Source organism: Meriones unguiculatus, chromosome 3 (genome assembly GCF_030254825.1).
Source record: "Meriones unguiculatus strain TT.TT164.6M chromosome 3, Bangor_MerUng_6.1, whole genome shotgun sequence".
Classification (NCBI taxonomy): domain Eukaryota; kingdom Metazoa; phylum Chordata; class Mammalia; order Rodentia; family Muridae; genus Meriones; species Meriones unguiculatus.
Genome location: NC_083351.1, coordinates 126,014,013 through 126,033,454, shown reverse-complemented (window position 1 = coordinate 126,033,454; position 19,442 = coordinate 126,014,013). Strand labels below are relative to the sequence as shown.

General features: G+C 47.2%; 1 protein-coding gene across 3 annotated transcripts in view; it reads right to left on the bottom strand.

The window, feature by feature from the left end:
- Egflam (EGF like, fibronectin type III and laminin G domains) overlaps positions 1–19,442 on the bottom strand; it is a 186,355-nt gene that overhangs the window by 12,980 nt on the left and 153,933 nt on the right. For 2 of the 3 annotated variants that reach the window (XM_060380501.1, XM_060380502.1), the window contains 6 exons: positions 18,567–18,678; positions 15,406–15,522; positions 12,873–13,053; positions 8,032–8,055; positions 6,135–6,213; positions 3,187–3,330 (listed from right to left, as the gene is read on the bottom strand). In XM_060380501.1, the coding sequence (XP_060236484.1) occupies positions 3,187–3,330; positions 6,135–6,213; positions 8,032–8,055; positions 12,873–13,053; positions 15,406–15,522; positions 18,567–18,678 (657 nt within the window). The remainder of the gene's footprint in view (positions 1–3,186; positions 3,331–6,134; positions 6,214–8,031; positions 8,056–12,872; positions 13,054–15,405; positions 15,523–18,566; positions 18,679–19,442) is intronic. The other variant, XM_021652076.2, reaches the window with a different exon arrangement.

Genomic DNA, 19,442 nt, shown 5'->3' with positions numbered 1-19,442 from the left:
AAAATGTTAAGTGGTCAAAATAAGTGGGAAAGGGCATCACACGACATCCATAAAGCTTCCTGGTTGGTTTTGTGCTCCACATTATGACAGACTAGAATGAAACGAATTGCAATAAAACTGAAAGTCACCCTCATTTCAGATGAGCACTTTGATTTCTCTCTGTGTGTTCAACTTGGCTCCTAAGCTAAAGGTGTGCAGCTTGAAAGTTCCATTGCTCATCTCTCTCTCCTGTTCTCTGGCAGGAATTTCAGTGGCAAGTGAGCACAGGGTCTGAATTTGTGTGAGGGTAGAAAAGTCTAGAAAGTTAGAGCGCATCCTCCTCCTCAGGATTTCTCTCTGGTTTGTATTAGAAACACTGCAACCTTAAGAGTGATTCTGTGTACCTTGGAGAATAGTAATGCACTGATGCAAACTCCCTAAGGTCAAATATTTTGTTCTGTTTTTTTTAATTTATTTTATTATTATTTTTTAATTTTGAGACAAGGACTCATCTAGTACACACTGCCTATACAACTCATTACGAATCTGAATACGGCCTTGAACCCCTGATCTCCTTGCCTCCTCCTCAGAGAAGCAGGATGCTAGGTATGTGCAGCCACACCTTCCCACAAAAGCCTCCCAACCAGCCTTTTCTCCCACAGAGGCTGAGAGAAGGTAGGTGATTTCTGTGAGACAACACAGCCATGAAGAGGAATGAAGTGTATGGGACCCCGAAGCCACTTCACACCCTATTTCTCAGGGTGTGTTTGCTAGAACACTTGGGTGCTTGGTGCCAATAAGATCCCTGGGAGCACCCACACTAACTCCATCAGAGCTGGGAGTGTGCACACCCAGGAATCTACCTTTGGGACAAACTCTCCAGTGAGGGTGACTCATTGAGGTTTGCTATTTTTTTTTTTTTAGACCTGCCTACATCCTAATCCTGCCTGCCCCCAGACCAGCCTAGCCTTCCCATGCAGCTGTGTTCGATAGATAGGTGGATGTGGTAGGGTAACCGCCCAGAAGACAGTGCCCAGGGAGCAGCAATAAGTGGCTGTAGATGTAGGTGCCAGTTCTACCCTTGACAGGGCCCCAGAAGTGTGTCTTACACAGAACACAAGAAAGGACAAAGACAACTTCAGCGACTCCAGGAACAGTAACCTATGGCGTGAATCCAGGATGGACCCTGCTACCAGGAGAATGCTAGGGCTGAGAGGGGTCTGTCAGGGGCTCCTCCTTGGCCTGGGGTGAGGACAGAGCTGGCGGGAGCCCGTGGCCACTTCTCTCAGGTCTCCACGCTTTGAGTTCAGCTGGCCACTGAGGGGGAGCTGGGCCACCCCCACCCTCTACTCAGCTACTGTTTCAGTTCCCTTTTCTGGGCACAATCAAGTACTTGAGGCCCGAGTGAGGTTAACCACAGGAAAACCACAAAGAAATGGCTTTGAAGCAGCGAGCCGGCAGGGTGGGAAGAGCTCTTCGTCATCTGACCTTGTGGCAACAAGAGAGTGGGGAAGCAAGGGTGGGGTCACAGGTCAGGGGAGAAAGCTGGGTCGGGGAAGAGCTGCTTCTCACCTGTGGGTGTCCACTCCTCAGCCACATAGCATTACAACCTCCCCGTGACAGGACAGACTCGAGGAGCAGGGCTGATGTCAGGAGTCACATTTCCTCTCAAAATGTCTTTTCTTCAAATGGAACAGCTTCGAGTCATGCCTTGCCTGGCTGGCAGCAACCCCGCTCTCCCAGCGAATGTGACTGACAGATGCCCGGAATACTGTCTGCATCACTTCTCTCTCCTTTGCTACAATTCCCATTAACTAATTATTTACTGATCCTCACCAGATCGGGGGAGGAAAAGCAGGGTGGGATACTAAAGGAGTAAAAGCTTAACAGACACCTTCCCATGGAACAAAGGACCCAGAGTCAGAGTACAAAACTGAATCTCGTGGGGGAAAGGGTCACAGGACAGCCAGGTCAGGTTGGGCCTGGGAATTGGGAATCGACATTTTTAACAAGTTCCACAAGCATGCTGCTGCTCGGTGGCAGCACCTTTTGCCATCTTGATGCCCTGGTGTTTCATATTTAACAAAACAGCCCCAACCTTTAGACACTGAGGTAAGAAGAGCATGGATAAGTGAGGACATGTCTGCTTTTGTTTGTTTGGTTTGGTTCAGTCTTTCCTTTGTATAGCCTTGGCTGTCCCAGATGTCAGGATGATCTCGAACTCACAGAGGTCTGCCTGCCTCTGCCTCCCAAGCGCAGGGATTAAGAGTGTGCGCCAAGTAATTCTTTAACTACCACATAGCCATCCAGTCGAAAACTTGACGAGCTATATAAACTCACTTAAAGTAAGTATGAACTGCAGGGCAATGGTAAGTGCTTCTCATCCCAGCACCAGAGAGGCAGAGGCAGGCAGAGCTCAGTGAATTTAAGACCTGCCTGGTCTATATAAAAAAGTTCCAGGTCAGCCAAGACTACAAAGTGAGACCCTGTTTCAAAAGTAAAAAAAAAAAACAGTATCCATTGACACAGACAGGCACACACACAAATAAAAATATTTTAAGAAATGAATCTTTCCAAAAGGAAGCAAGGACCTCTGGGACAGCCTTATTAGCGCCACTCAAGCACTGACAAAGATCCAGGTGTTGGATTGTTCCGTGAAGACACAAATCTGCATTTCATTCTCCTCTCAGCATAACACCGCGAAGCAGCATATGCCCTCAGGGCGACAGAGTGAAGGCAAAGCAGATAGAACTTAAAGCCCAGGCTCCTGGAGGTTAGATTTTCAGATCCTCCCAAGCCTACCATCACCACACCCATGGCTTCCAGTCCACCAGTTGGGAGCCTACAGTAGTGACACACCAGAACAGGGGACACAGAGTTGCCCTGCAGAGGGCCAGACAGCAAACACTGAAATGATGCCAGTCTCCTTTGAAGCTGCTCCCGTGTGCCATGGTTGCCTGAACACAGTAAGAGACAATGTAGAGATGAAAGGGCATGACAGCAGTCCAGTAAAACTTGGAATAACTTGGCAAAAATGGGGAGTGCTGTGAATTTGCTGACCAGGAAACTGGAATGAGGTGGGAGCCTTCCCACTACTGCCAATTTCAGCGGAGTGTGTTTGGGATTACCCCTTTAGCAAAGTCTGCCCTCTTTGAGGAAAAAAAAAAATGCCAAAATGCTGCTAAAGCTAGCGTGGGAAGAAGTTACCTGAATACCAGAGCTCCATCCCGAAGGCCCAGGGAAATGAAGTCACTGTTAGGTCTCATGGGGCTGTCTCCCCTCCACAGCAGCAGGCCATCCTTGGCGGTTGTCTTAAACCTCATGAATGCATTGGACCTTGATCCCGACACCCTGGAGGAGGTGCACAGTGGAGTCCATGAAACCAACCACCAACATCTGTTTTGAGTCCGTCCCTGCTTGCCTTCCCTAAGCAACCAGGCGTGGAGCTAATCTGGCCTCTCTGCATCTACATGCACCAAGTGTGTAGAAGGAGCATAATCGAGCCATTCATGGAAGTTCTGGCTGCTCACTGAGCAGCACTGTCTGGCCTATGAGGGGGCACTCACAGACCAAGATGTTGGCTAAGGTCACAGTCCCAGGCAGGTGGCTGTAGGCACAGACTTTCTCTTTTCCTGTCTCATTGGCTTTTGGGAAGCTGCCCCTCATATCACAGCATGCAGTGGGTTTCCCAACTGTCACGAGGCTCAAATCCAGTTTCCCTGGGCTGTAATCATGACCGTGGAAAGCCAGCATGGACAGCGGTGGCTGTCCTTGGGGCACTGCTGGAGTGGAAGGGGGCCATGGGCAAGGACATGGACATGGACATGTTGGTCTTGGATGAGTGCCATGACAGAGGCCTAGAGGAATGCACAGGAAGCTATGAGTACAGCGAGCATCAAGCAGGAAGGCTTTGGGGTTGTGTGAGTTTCTGGGAAGAGGCCCCTGGGCTTCTGTGTGTCCACAGTTCCTAAGGCTAGTTTAGAAATTCATCTGGCTAAAATTATCAGCATCTATCTGATGTGGCCTGAGGGTCTCCAGTGAAAGGTAAGGCAGGAGGAAGTATAAGTTAATATTTCCATTAGCAAGGCACTATGAGAGCCTGAAGCCAAGGCTCCCGGAGAATTTAGTTGCTCAGATCTCTTCAAGCTGGCCAGGACCACTTCCATGGCTTTTAGTTGGCAGGTGGGGCTTATACGGTAGTAACACAGTAGAACAAGGGACACAGAATAGTTCAATACTTCTTTTTTTCTTCTTACTCATTCTGATAAGAAGAGTAGGAAGAAAGTGGTTGTTTTGTTTTGTTTTGTATCATCCATTGTCTCCCTCATACCTTGCTCTAGGAACCTGCTAATCTCTGACTAGGATTCCATGCTTCCCTCCCTCCCCTGGCAATATGGACTGGGATGAATCAGCCAAGCCAATTCAATTGCTCTTATCAATGCTTGGTTTAAGAATGGACACATAAATTATTACCCAGTCTACCAGGAGGTCTCTGCAGAAGTTGCCTTCTCTTTAATGAGACTCCTTTTTTTTACTACTGTAGGACATTGCCCAGTTTGATGATCATCACATGAGTGTCCTGTGGGCAGCTAGGAAATATGCTGAGGCTAACACAGCATGAATGAGGACACAGCAGATTCTCCGGATTAACCAGCCCAGCTGAAGACTGCACTGTTTGTTTGTTTGTTTGTTTGTTTTTTGGTATTTTGTTTGTTTGTTGTTGTTTTTACTAAATCCTCTGTCTATACAGGACATTTTGAGCTGAGTTTTATGTTGCTTGACCCTCTGAAGGCATCAAACTGAAATAGATCATGAACACCTACATCTGTGCCTATCTGCCCATGTACTCCGGTAGAGCCGCTCTGACTTGAGGCTTCTCCATTCACTGCCAACCCCACGCTAACTCCCCTCAACTTTTGGTGGCCTCTGACTAAGAACTAGATGCTTAAGACTCAGCTCCTTTCATAATGCTCTGCTTTGTGGGGACTGAATGAGCTTCTAACGTTCGCAGGAAAGAGTCAATGATGGAAGAGGGTTCACCTTTTATGAGAATGTTTCTCACCTAAATTCTCATTCCAACGCAACAAACAGAGCTGCGATTAGGGAAGTAAAGTAGGGTCTCTCTCCTCCCACAAGGTCACACCCCCTAATCCTTCTTAAACAGTCCATCAACTGGGAACCAAAGAGACTGTGGTGGCCATTCTTAATCAAACCACTAAAATAGTCTGATACAACTGCTCAACATGATCCAGAAAATGATCTTTCAATCAGTTTTGCTTCTCAAAAACCTAAATTCTGTCCTAAAGCAGAGTGGCTTTAAAGATTTCTTATCTGTTAGCAGGCACCCTAAATCTAAAGGGGAGGGGAAATGCTAGAATGATTCTGCTGGTGGCTGAAAGATGGATGATCACCAATGACAAGAGACTGAGGAACAAACTGAGGTTGCCAATAACAGGCTTGGCTGAATGAAGGTGTTTTTCAGCAGTCACCCTCAATCCTTGCTACATATACATGCTGCCTGAAATTCTAGCCCATTCCTGCCTCTGGGGAACAGAAGCTGTAACTTGAGCATTTGCAGCATGCCTTCCCTCCTCCTATCACGCTCTCCTGTCCCCCTGAAGAAAAGTGAGCAACCTTCACTGTACCGGCAGAGCCTCAGGAGGCCAGTTGACCTTTGAAGACATAGGTGCTGGCCTGGCAGGAAGTGGCTCTGAGCTATTTGTCTGGTTGGGAGCAGCTGACCCTTCCCATAACTGGCTCGAGGCAGATCTGTAGGCTATGGCAGAGACCAGCAGAGAGCTAAGAGCCTTGCTAAGAGGTGGAGTGTACGACGTGGTCACAGCTTTAGGGGCATCCAGTTCCTTCTGCCTCTCAAACTGGAACACTGGAAACCCCAGGGGCAAGTCACATTCTTCCAAGCCCTTTGACCAGAAAAGATTTGGAGTGCTTAGAATGGGGTTGTTTGGAAAACTAAAGCCTTCAAGTTTAGTTTATTTGTTTTGTTTTCTTCTTGTTTCTATGTTTATTTCATATGCCTCCCCCCACAGCCCACGGGGAGAATTATCATCTGGCATGGAAGATAAGGATAAACTCTGGGAGTGATATTGAGAAACTGCCATCCAGGGAATAAGCAAGCTGCTATGCTGGCCCATTACCTCTTGAGGATATCCGGATTGTCATACATCAGGTAACTGCGGCCGATGAACTGCGGGATCTCGATGGCTTCTGTAATAGCTGAGACAGAACAGAAAATGGAGGTTATAAGGCACTTGGCCCTCTTGACCTCTACCCTCACACACGTGTCAGGAACATCGCAGGAAAGCTCTCGGGAGAATGTGACATTTGACAACTCGTCAGCCCCTTTCTCTTGGCTGTGCACATCCTTGGCCTGGCTCATGGCAGCCTGGCCTGTTGGCCTGGCAGTGATTTTTCCCCTCTTTCCTTTCTCTGGGGGCTGGCGGCCACTGTCACTGGCCTTCGCACAGCTGAGAAGGCTTTGCAATGTGCTGAAACTTGAACTGTCCCCAGAGCTTCTTGGAAGCTGAAGGAGAGCCTGAGCCATGTGGAGAGCAGCTGGGGATAACCCCAGAATTTTGCCAAAGGAGGCACAGAAAGTCATCCCAAGCAAGGCCCAATGGGCTTCTTCCTTTAGGGATCATCTTCCCAGCCACCCCCAGCCTGCTAGGGGAGTGAGAAGCGCAGTGTTTAAGCTTTGAATTCTTCCTTCAGGCAGCACGTCCTGTTCGCGCCTATTCTCAAAGCCTTCACCCCAAACTCATGAAGGAGCTCAAAAAGCAGGGCAGGCCTGGCTATTCCCGTTTCAGGACAAGAAAAAATGAAAGACGGAAAAGGCCCATTGGGCCTAATCCCCTCAGCAAACACTGCAGTCAACCGAGAACCAGTGCAGCTTGCTCATTTGGGCTCCTGCCCACCTCTTACTTTCCAGTATTTCAGATATGTTGTTTCCTTCCTCCCCATTTCTCATCACTTGGTTTCCCTGAGGAATCACCCTTCCATACACATCAAAAGAACACGAGTGTGTGTGTGTGTGTGTGGAGTCACATAATGGGATGTGCAGAGGGGATTTCTGCTAGAGAAACAAGCACACTACCTCCTTCCTCTTTGGAAAGATACAGAAATAACCCCTTAAAGAAACCAAGGTAGAGCAGGCCTCACATGGGAAAAAAAAAGTGTATACAATGGAAGGATAACTAGCGTATGAAACAATTATAGCTTCCAGAGGACTCGTGGTTGATACCAGAAGATGCTGCATAAGGACTCTCCTCCAAGGAAAGAAAATGGATCGTTTGATGCTATGAACAGTGGGCCAGGAAAAGAAGAAACACTGTGAACTGGAAAAGCAAAGGAAGAGAAGGAAGAAAGGGGGAATGAGCTCCCAGGGGTGGGATGAGGAGGGAAAGTGCAAGGTGAAGGAAGAGGAAGAGATGGAGGGGACAAAGAAGAGAGGGTGGGAGCACCTGGTAGAGGGGCCAGCCCCTTGTTTTAGAACTGTGTGCTGATGAAGAAGCAGGGGGAGGGCACCCAAGCTGGATAGCATAGGAGTCTGACCCTGGGCTAAACATAGCCAAAAAGGTCCCAGTGGGCCCTGCTCGCTCCAGGATGAGAGAGGTACAGCCAGGACCCATCACTGCTGTTGGCCGGGTCTGTGGGCCTGTGGCCAACAGCCATCGTTCCCTTTGGAAGCCTTGAAATGGTCATGATGTGTTTGTCACAAATAACCTCTGCAAACAGAGCCTCGTGAGGCAGGTGTCTCTCTACTGGAGGTAAGTCCGCTGCCTGCCAGCTAGACCCCATAGCTTAGTACTCTCTGAGACACAACTAAAGAAAGCCAGCTTGGGGCCCCCTTGGAAGGCAGATCCCTGGCACCACAGATTCCTGGTATCTTGGTTGGTGTGTCTGCTACCCACTCCCACTCACCCCATTTCCCTTCTACCCGCCGTTGGCTGCCCTGCGCTCATGGCCCGGCCAGAGCTGGCAGTCTCTGGCAGGAGCCCAAGTGGTTCAATCTCTTCCAGGACTTACTGTACTTACTATTGAGGCAGTGGTTCCCACACTCTGCCAGGTGCCAGCATGAAAGAGAAAGGGAGAGTCAGGGCTCGCAGACATTGTGCTCTGCACGGATCACTGGGCCAGGCTTGCCCGCCTCACAGAGCCCTGTGAGGATCGGGAGCAGAATGGAGGATGGGCTCAAGCAAGAGCCCCTGGAAGTTTCTTCACGTCATGACTGGTATTGTTCACCCTTAAGTTTATTGCAGAAAACTAAAGAGACATTTATCGGAAGCTCCCAAGACTCCACCTTCAACCTGCCTTTCTACTACCCTTAGAAAAATGGCTGCCTGCCTGTTACTGTTCTTTCTCAGGCTGCATGTAATCAAGGAACAATCAGCCAACCAGCCACACATTCCCCCACTGCCCTTTGCAGGATTCTGGAAACCAAGCTTTCTCATGACTAAGCATGGGTAAGGCATTCTCCAGAAACCACGCCATCGTGACAATGCCCTCAGTTTAGTCAGTGCACACACACACACGCAGGTGAAAAGCCATTCCGCTCACAAGCACCAGTTCTAGAAGTGACTGTCAAGCTCACTTCCCAACCTTCATGGTTTAAGTTTCATTGTACGCATGTTTATACTTTAACCTAACCTTTAGACCCGGCCTTTCCTGGGTTCTTTCTTTTGTGACAGTGGCCTGACTAACGTAGTATGCCAAAGCACGTGCCATCAGGTGGTGCAAAGATTACCAATGAAGAGCAGCATTTCCACATGCAAGTTCCATATACCACCTACCCAAAAGAATCACCCACTTGAAAGAGTTAAAGTTTTTGATAAAGAGTTGAAAGGACCTCTCTCCCTTGAAAGACACGCGTATGGAGTTAGACAGAGAGGACCATGAGGGTGTCATAGTCTCACTGTATCTACACCCAGGAGGCTAGTAGCCAGCATTGCTTCTGGGTACACAGACCTCAGTGCTGGGAACAATAAGGCTCATCTGCTGTTGGCCCTCATGGTGGATACATCCTTAAAGGTACTTTACTTGGTATATAATTCCTTAGTGTACAGGCTGAGCACATCCAACCCCCAAATCCAAACTAAAGCTTTTGGAATGCTTTTTGACATCTGGAAAATTCCACACCTGAGATCATGGCATGGGTCACACTTCAAAGGTGGGCACACTAAAAATGCTGCCAAAAATTGCTTCCAGGTTCTACATAAATATATATCGGAGACACAAATAAACCTCAGATTTAGATTTAGGTCCCATTCTCAAGATATCTCTTTATGGATATGTAAGTATTACAAACTCCAAAAAAATCAAGTCTGTAATTGAAAATGATTTTGGTCCCAAGCACTTTGGATAAAGTCTACCTGATTTAATAGGTACAATATATAGAAACAATTAAAATCTTTGTCCATTCAACTAGCCCTGGAACTAAGTAAATTAACTCAAACACTCCCATTTTCTCCGTGTTTAACAATGTACCATCTTAAGAAAATAAATTCCCAGCACTATGAATGATTTGCATGTTTAGTAACATGTTTTTATGAATAGTCTTTTAAAAGTTGGGTTTATATCTATCTATTGATGCTACTTTCCTACACAATAAAACAAACTAATAAAAATTTTAATCACTTGCAACAGCTCCAGCAATATATAAATCTGCTAAGTAAAACATCCCAAGTGCTGAATATGTGTTAGATCAGCATTGCTTGGGCAGGAAGGATCTTTTGAAGGCCCAGCCTTGCTCAGGAATGTTCTGCCCAGAGCCCGGGCTCTGTCTGCTTCCAAGGTTGTTGGCTTTGTGGTGTGGCGAACAGTCCTCCTGCTATGGAGAAATGGCCCCATCTAGTGGCCTGCCTGATCATGCACTACCTGAATCCAAACTGCTAACAAGTATTTTCTTGGGCGACCTGTTTGCTATGGGCTGGGAGAACCCCAGGAAAAACAACTGTGCCTTGTGATTGCCCATGAGGCACCCCAAGGACAGCAGAGGTTCTGAGAATACCTGTGGAAGAGCGAGCTGTGTCACACACACACACACACACACACACACACACACACACACCCCTCTGTGTCTGACCTAAAGTGTTTGTGACAATCACATGAAGCCCTGGGATGCCTTAACTAAGCACTAGCTTTCCTCAGGCTAGACGCTAAAAATGTCACAGATAGCATCTAGAATCTATGACATAGATGCTCCCACCAATGAATATTAATAATGCCTTGATTTATCAACTTTTTTCTATATCTATAAACACTTCATGAAACCATTAATACATTGGAACAGGGTACTTGGGGGCAACCTGAATCTGTGTCCCTGGGCAATGCCACTCATAATTAGCATATAATATCATATATAATATAATAATTATTTACAAACTATATATATATATAATTTCTCATTACTTTTGAGATGAGATCAGTGTTTTGCACTGACAGTTGTTAAGTGTTTAACTTTATCCAAATTTATTTACCACAGCCCCCAGCTCCTACCTTGTGCATGTGAAAGCTTATGTTTGTAAGTGTTGGAGGGGGCGCTGTACACGGGGAATGCCATGCACAAACCCTTTGAAATGCTTGGTTCTGAAATGTGACACAGGAACCAGGAGGGTCTGAGAGCGTAGGTGGAAGAGAAAGTGTGATAAGGATGGAGGAAAAGGAAAGAAAGGTCCAGTGACAGAAACAGGGCTGGAGATTTGCCTTTGGACATCCTTCTTGAGATGAGAAGAGGTCTCGCTATCGCAGTATTGCAAGAGGTGTTACAGTTGGGTGAGAAAAGATTTCTAAAACTGAGAGTCTTCAGATCAGAGGTGAGGCGACCAATGATGTCCAGCCTTATGGTTTTGTTGACTCCTGAAGTGGTGGCTGGAGCCGAGGAGCCCTAGTTCCTCCCAGCTTCGTGGAGTCTGAGGTTGAAGTCAGGAGGTTTTATTCTGTGCGGTTGCAGATGCTGTGGGAAAACGACGGCCCTCGGATTCTTTCAGAGGCTGTGAGGGCAGTGTGTGTGTGTGTCGGGGGGGCAGTATGTGTTTGTGTGTTTGTGTGTGTGTGGTTTGCACCCTTTTTCTAGCCCTGTCTTCCTTTGGCATCAAAAGATGGGGAGGAGTGTCAGATGCTCTGACTTCGGCCCTGAGGAGTATAGAGAAAACCAGAGTAATGACCGAGAAAATCACCTTCCTCCTGGAGGAAGCGCTGTTGGAGTCACTTAGGTGAGGTCTGGTTCTGGGAACTGATGCAATAGTCTGCTCTTTGCTTAAAATAACAAGAAGAACAAAAAAACAGAGGGCGTACATGTAATGCTAGCCTTTGGGAAGCTAGGGCAAGAGGAGTGTCATTAATTCAAGATCATCACAGACTACTTAGTGAGTACCAGGCCAGCAAGACCAGGTCTTAAAAAAATGTTATAGGCAACAACAACAACAACAACAACAACAACACACACACACACACACACACACACACACACACACATGCACGCACACAACCAACAAAACAAAATTCCAAACTAGTTAAATTTCTGTGGAGAACGTTTAGAAGAGATTATTGCTTCTGAAGTCTAGTTGTACTGTGAAGTAGGAAAAAAAAACCCAGCTGCTAAACGTAGAAGAGCCTTGCTGACCAAGGCGGGATTCTCCCTGAAAGCTGCAAATGGCTTCCAAGCATGCTTGGGCTTTCTAGCTTTGGATCTGCGCAGCTTACGGTGCCTGCCCTCTCGAAGGAATACGGTCACCGTCTATCTCCCTTCCCTTTCTTCCCAATCCTTCTCATGGAGAAGAGGCCCAATATCATAGCAGCATGTAGGTTATCATCCACATTATGGGCCTACTGCAACCTGAAGGAACTGCCACAAAGCCCTTCAATCCCCCCAGGTCGTTGTCACAGGAGAGGAGACGTGGAATGTAGGCCACACCTCCCACACACGAGCCTTCCCGGCCTTTGAAAAGCTTCCATTTCCTAAGCAGTACGTTCATCTCAGAGCTGGAGTGGACGCTAGAGCAGTGTGCAGGCCAGCACCAATGCAATCATCAGCAGGCACGCTTCTATGTGTGCTTGTGTGTTTCCTCCTGTAGTCTGTACTGCAGTCCGTGGTGGTGGACACCTCGCAGTGGTCATTCCCGTTCCATGACTGAGAACGTTTGAGACACGGGCTGGTTCATGCACACTTTAGTCTGGAAACTAAAGCATCGTTCCTATTTTTCTGCACTTGGCCAGTGTTTGTCTTTACGGCATCCAAATGTTTATCAGTGCATAAGCAAATGTACTTTTGTGCCAGGTTGTTCTTAGAGTGGCTCAAACGCATCAACCCTTATGTCCTTGGGGTGCTTAGGCTAACATTTTGGGAGAGCCTACAAGAGGACTCTTAGGGAAGGGTTAGGGCAGGGGACGGAGAGGCCATTTGCCTACTCTTACAGAGTTGTCTTAGGATTGAATTCTCCCGAAGCCATTAGAGTAGCTTCTATGATGGAACAGCTGCCTGATATGTTACTGAAGTCATTGATCAAAGTGACTGGAACTTGTATTACCAATTCTCCCTTTAAAAGTACTGGTCTTACCACCCTTCATGGCACAGATCTGTAATTCCAGCTTCTTGGGTGGTTGAGGCAGTAGGTTTGTAAATTCAAGGCCTTTCTAGGCTGCTATTGATAAGTTCAAGGCTAGCCTTAGTGAGACATTCTTTCAAAATGAAAAATTACAGAAATGGTTCAGTATGTAATTCAGTGACAGAGTGTTTGCCGAATATGTGTGAGGCTCTGGGTTCGAGTCCCAGTAGTGTGGCAGAGAAACAACAACAACAACAAAATAAGAATGGTCTCCAAAATTCAGTCTATGGTCTCCATGCCCTCCAGGAAGCCAAGCTAAGACCCCAAATGTACCTTTCTGGCAGTTGAGGCCCTCGAAGCCCAAGGGACAGTCACACTCATAACCCTCCTTTCTGGGCCGACAGCTGCCCCCATGGGCACAGGGGGCCCCCACACAGGGGTGGGCTGCATTTTCCACATTCACACCAGATGTAAAGTCATGCTTCACGTGGATGGTCCGGTCATTTAGGATGATCTTGGGACAGAAACACAAAGAAATTCAAGACTTTGAGCCAACAAACTTGGAAGTTCACCAACCTGAGCCATGGGTAAATGAAGGTTAGCAAAAGGAAGTCTGGATACTGTTCCTTCAGGGAAAGAAACCAAAACGATAGTGTTTGGTACCTGAATCTCCAGAGTAGACCCCTCTATTGTCATGAGTTACCTCTGAAATGGGAACATTCCACCCTGCAGGGACACCCCTTAAGTCAGGAAGTCGACAACTCAAAACAGCTTCCAGAAGTCCCTGAAACTGACCAGACTTACTAGGATTCTTCCTCCCAAGAGTATTAAACAGTAAAACCTTTTGAGAAATTCTCTCAGATCAGCCACGGCCAAAGAAGACTCTCAGACCGGCCGAGCTGTTTGGAAGACGCCCAGGCCTAGCAGCCTGGAAGAAACAGAGCTAGGCCAATAACCTAGAAGAAGCAGAGACCAGACCAACTGGGCTACTGGGAAAGGAAACTCCAACCTGTTAAGCCACCTGTAGGCTGTGCTGTAGCCAACTGTATGCCTCAGGCTTCTGGCTTTTGTGAGCTGTCACCTATGCTAGAGTGGGCTTTGATGACATAGCTGTTTGGGGGCGATTTCTGCTTCTGTAAGTGACTTCTCACCCATATTCCTATAAGTCACTTTCCTGATATACTTCCTGCATATACTGTTTGATATCCCCTAAATCAGCACCCAGGCCTCATCAATTCTCCCACTCACTCCTCTGCTCTTTCTTCTCTGACATTGCTGAGTTTCCTCTCTCTTTCTGCATCCTCTACAGGATTATAGCAAAGCTCGTACTCCCTCTTTGCTCCACTGTGCATATGCTTCTTAGGGGTGGGGAGCTCCTCTCTGTCTCCCCTGACATTTCTGGGCAATGTACTGGGTGCCTTACCTCCTTCCAACTTGTTTAGCCCTTGTCTCACAACACAGAATGCCCATGGACATCAAGCTGCTGCTGTTGGCTTTCCAACTGAGGCACACAGCAAAGCCCTGGGGGACCCTCCACTGTCTGGGGTGCTAGAGGAGGTTAGCAGAGGCACTTTTCCCATTTCCACAGATGTACCTCACTCTTGGACAGAGTTGTGAGCTTAGGAGAAAACCTCTCCAGGTCTTGAATCTGAGAAGCCACTAGTGAAGGGCCTGAGCCTCCTCTAATCTCCCACTTTTCATGCTGCAGGTGAAAAATACAAAACCCAGCAGTCTATGCTCCAACCAATACAAGCCCAGTACTTGTCTTCTTCTGGACTGGACGTCCATGGTATAGCCAGTGCCTCAGGCACAGGCAGGGAAGGACAGCCTTTCTAGAGGGCAGGAGAGAAGGGCTGTGTGCCTGGTGAGCCAGAGACAAAGCCTAAGGGAGGAGGGCAGTGTGGGTGAGCTTTTTCATACCTCTAACCCACGAACTATGTGCCCTGTGACTCCATGTTCCTCCTGTGGAGAACCAGGGTCTGACCCAAGACAACAACAACATTGTGGTTCAAAAAAACAAAACAAACAAACAAAAACCAAGGTGTGTTGCAGGCAAAGGTTGGGAGGACTTTTTCTGAACCATCAGTGAGATATAAGAACACACACCCAGGCCCTTTCCAGGACACAATCTTCAGATTATGGTAGCACTTCTTTTTCAATGTCACCATCACCTTTTACTCTCATACTTTATCACAGGGCCTACCTTGGTCCCCACGCTACCCTTTATGACAAACATGATGAGGCTAACCTAGGGCCCAAGCTCACTTTTCTTCAGTGCTGGCAGGGCTGAGTCGTTGCGTGCATGTAAGCAACAGAGCACATGCCCCGAGGGATCTTGGGCAGCCCCAAGAGAAGAAACAGGAGACATACAGGAGTGGGGTCAGCATTTCCATTAGCCAAGCAGTTCTTTTATCTTCACCCTCTGGAGCACGTTTTTGCAACCTGAGAGCTTGGCTAAATGATTGATGAGGAGCAACGGCTCGTGGGTGGGTGGAATAACAGTTGGCTCCTTCATGGAGCAAACTACAGTAACTCGGACGACAGCCCAAGCTGAGCTTGCTTCCTGCCTCTGCTTGCCCCTCTCCTGGTTACTCTGTGTCTGTGGCATTCCTAGTGTCAGTTATTGTTTCCCATCGGTCCTAGAAAATTTGGGGAATTTTTGCTGAAAAAAAAATCACCTTGACTTAATAGAATCACTCTGCACTGAACAGAAACCCAGGAACAGAGTGTAAGCCTTAAAAAAAAAAATCGAAACTATTTAGGTATTTCCTCAAACCGTCTTTCAGAGGCATAACAGATAACACTGCTTACACTTCATGCTCTGTACGGTCAGAGTGATATCAGGTCCAGGGGAGGGAAAGCGTACCTTCTGAATGCTCCCACTAAATGGATGGAGGATGCCTGAGTTCTTCTTGACATCATCGTAGTTTGGGACTCCGCCAATATAAATGTCCGTATTACACTTAATCTGGGTGAAGCCTCCCTGTCAAGACATGAAGAACATCAAGTAAGTAACAGACTGACCTCAGGATGGATGGTGACAACAGATTCGTGAGCCATCACTGCAGCCTGGTCACTCACTGGCTGGACCTTCACATTGTTTTGTGTGGTAACTGACCTTGAATGGAACTGGATGTCAGAAGTTTGCTAGCCTCCTTTAGGCTGAGTTTTATTGTGTGGAAATAGGCTCACACTATCTGAATCCCAGAGGCGCTGAAATGCCATGCGTAGACTACATCACTGTCCATTGGTGAGCAGCGCCACTTCAGCCTTTCTGTACTCAGGAAAACTGTCTCCAACAAGTGGCACTCAGATGGAATCATGGAGAAGAAAAGCAGTGGATTTCAGGTCTTGGGAGTGAATCTTTCTTATCTATCTTTCCTTCAGTCTGGGTCGTAAGTGAAAGCTGCATCTAGCCATTGGTCGTCATGTGCATGAGTGAGAACAGACTCTTTGTTATATGCTGATGGTGTTCCAGAGTTGTTGGTGACAGCCTAGCCCATTCTGGGGCTAGGATGCTCTGTATTTAGACTTTGCTCAGAGCTCAGTGCACTATCATCATTCAAACATGTGCCTACTCCTCTGTTTGGGAACAGCATGGAGGACTAAGGGAAGGCATAGGGTTGGGGTTCGTGCGATCAAATAAATCTAAAGGGCAAAGAAGTTCCTAAATCCTCCCACTTCTTGTGGAACTGGCCATTGTCCTCCCTTGCGTCTAGGTAGCACCATGTGTATTACAGTTAACTTCTAGGCTCGCTTAACCTAAGCCATAAGCAAAATGCAAAGCTATCATAAGATAGCAACAGAATTAACCCCAAATCTAAGATTGCTGGGCATCAACACACTTTAGGAAACATAAGATACTCTTCTTGGAGTTGGAAAGATGGCTCAGCGGTTAAGAGTGCTTGCGGAGCAATCGTGATGACCAGAGCTCAGACCACAGTAACCACGCAACAAGCCAGGTGTTTCACAAATCCCTGTGAGGGAGCCATCACCCTCTTCTGACCCTGCCACCCCATGCATAGGTGTGTATACATACGCAGTATCATACATTCGCAGATACTCATGCACATAAATAAATAAATAACTTTTTTAAAAGATAAATATAAATAGTGGCTTCAGTAAGTCATTTGACAAACATTATCAGGCACCTATTTACTGTGCTCAAGGGATGTATTAATGCTGGACAAATATTAACAAGTAGGAAAGTCCCAGTCCTTGCACTCTGTGGGCCTATACCCACAAGTCCATGTGGAGGAGGGACAAGAGCAGCTGAGGACTGTCCAGGTTCCTGCGAGTATGCCTGAGGACATGGAGGTCTCTTACCTCACCCTGGACACAGGGACTGGGAGAGCTGACCAAGGAAGAGTGGCAACTGTGGAACTGGAAGGAGTCAGGGTTGAAGGCCTATAAGTATAGGACAAGGCTAGGAGGACCAGATGATGCGGGCCCTCAGAAGCCATGTCAGGAGTTTGACCTGGACCCAAAAGTTAAAAAGTTTGAAGCAAGAGGGCTATGTGATTTAGGAATGTCATTAGTCAGAGGGAGGAGAATGGATTGGGGATCACATCAGAGGTAAAGGGGGAGAGACAGGTACTCCATTTGTCTGTAGGAGTACATGTAAGGCCTGACTCCTGCTGTTTGTAATGCTGGGTCTGGAGCCTATGGCCTGGTCCACGTCCATGCTGGGCTAGCTTCTTACCAGTGAGATAAACCTTAGCTCCTTACAGTTCTTATTTCAGTGCATGGTCATGAAGGAAGCACAAGGACTTCTGCAAATTTCTCATGCCCCAATAGGTTTGTTCAAGCTGAAGCTGTTGGCACACACTCTCAACCATCTCTCCCTTGTCTCTGACTCCAGACTGAAAGAAGCTACTAGAGGAAAGGAAGAAAGCTGTGGTTCAATGGCAGTCTGTTCTCTGAGTCAATATTCTGAAAGGACTTTGAGTTCCAGTGTGTTCAGTGAATGGGGTAAGAGCAGCTTCATTCTAGCTTTTGCACAACCATCCGTCCTTGTTGACAGAGACAAGGCCCGGCTATCACACCCAAGGAAGGAGGTAGACTATATAGTTTCATGTAAATGTCCTCATCTCCTCTTTAAAAATGTTTCCCTTGGATGCGACCCTGGAAATAAAGTCAGCTCCAGCGGAAGGGTACCCTGGAGTTTATAACAGCACAGTGTGAATAAGAAGTGAAGCAACGTAGAGCCAACCACACGCTAGGAACTGCTGCTGTTTGCAAGTCTGCTGACTCTCACGATGACGTTCTGATGGGCACTAGCATCCTCAGTGGTAGGATTGTCTCCATTGATACAAGGATAATGATGCAATGAGAAAACCGTAAGCTCAGAGTCAGATGACCAGCCTGAGCCTACAACATGGGTGGGCGGTAAAGCTGGATTTGGAAGCTCGGGAGTCAGGCTTGTAGTATGTTCTGGTTAAACATGTCATCCCCCCATTGCTGGCTCTGTGATCTCAGCTACCACATCATATAGATGACAAGGACAGAGGCTGAGATGGAAGGGGGGCAGGGTGAAAGCACCAGAAAGCAGTTTCTTAGAAGCGCCCTGGTTACTAAGTTTTAAGTAAGCCTAAGTCACAGGTTTCTAATACCCTGCGATGTTAGTCTCTTCGTTGCCCTTACCATTTAGAGTGGCAGAATAGGGATGTAACTGTCAGGTGGGGAGCTGGGATTTCAACCTCAGATCTAGAATCTATGCTACATGAGGCTGCTTTAAAAAACATTTATTTTTATATTTATTTATTTGTGTGTATGCGTGTGTTTACATACATAATGTGCTACAGCACGTGGTGAAGGCCAGAGGACAAATTGCAGGAGTAAATTCTTTCCTTCTACCCCATGGATTCTTGAACTCAAACCCAGGTCATCAGCCTTGGAGGCAAGTTCTTAACTCACCGAGCCATCTGCCCCCCCCCCCCGCCCCATGCTACTTTTCTACCAACAGCAACAGAAAACAATGATCTGGTCTATCCCAGCCATGGAGAGAAACACGTATGTCCTTCTTACCTCTGCCATCCCCTCTACTACCTTCTGCTTGTCCACCTGGAGGATGCCATTTTTCGCCGTTCGAGACACACGTAGCTCATGCCATTGGCCCGAGGTGATGGGATCCTCACTTCTGTTGAAGAGAGATGTGATGTTAACATTCTATGTCCACATGAGTGGATGAAGAAACCCACTTGACTGGTATAGTACTATTTGGGGGTGTTTCTATGTGGGGATTCTGAGATATAAACCTTTACATTGATGAACTGAGTGAAGATGATAACCTTCACCATTGCAGACAGACATTATCTGACATTTTGTGGGTTCAAACAGAATGAAAAGATATGAAAGCATGGACTTCGTCCCTTTGATGGAGCTCGGAAATCCATCTTATCCTGTCCTTGGACAGTAGCATTTCTCCTGATTTGAAACAGGCATAAGAACCTACACCACAAGTCTCCTGGCTCGTGGGTTTTTTTGGACTCAGAGACTTGTGTTATGGATATAACTGCGGGCTTGGGCAGACCGATACCCAAGAGTCTTCTGGGCTTCCAGCTTCTCTGTAGAAAACTGTGGGATGCTTCAGTCTCATGATCACATGAGATAGTCTCACCAGACAAATGTTTTTCTACATCTCTAGTTCCCCAATGGTTCTACTACTGTGGAGATTCTTTTTTTTTAATTCTTTATTAATTTGCACTTTATTCACTTTGTATCCCTCCGGTGGTTCCCTCCCTCCTCCCGTCCCAATCCCTTCCTTCCTCCGCCCTCTTCATGCATGTCCTTCCCCAAGTCCACTGATAGGGGAGGTCTTCTTTTCCTTCCTTCTGATCCTAGTTAATTAGGTCTTATCAGGAGTGGCTGCTTTGTCTTCCTCTGTGGCCTGGTAATGCTGCT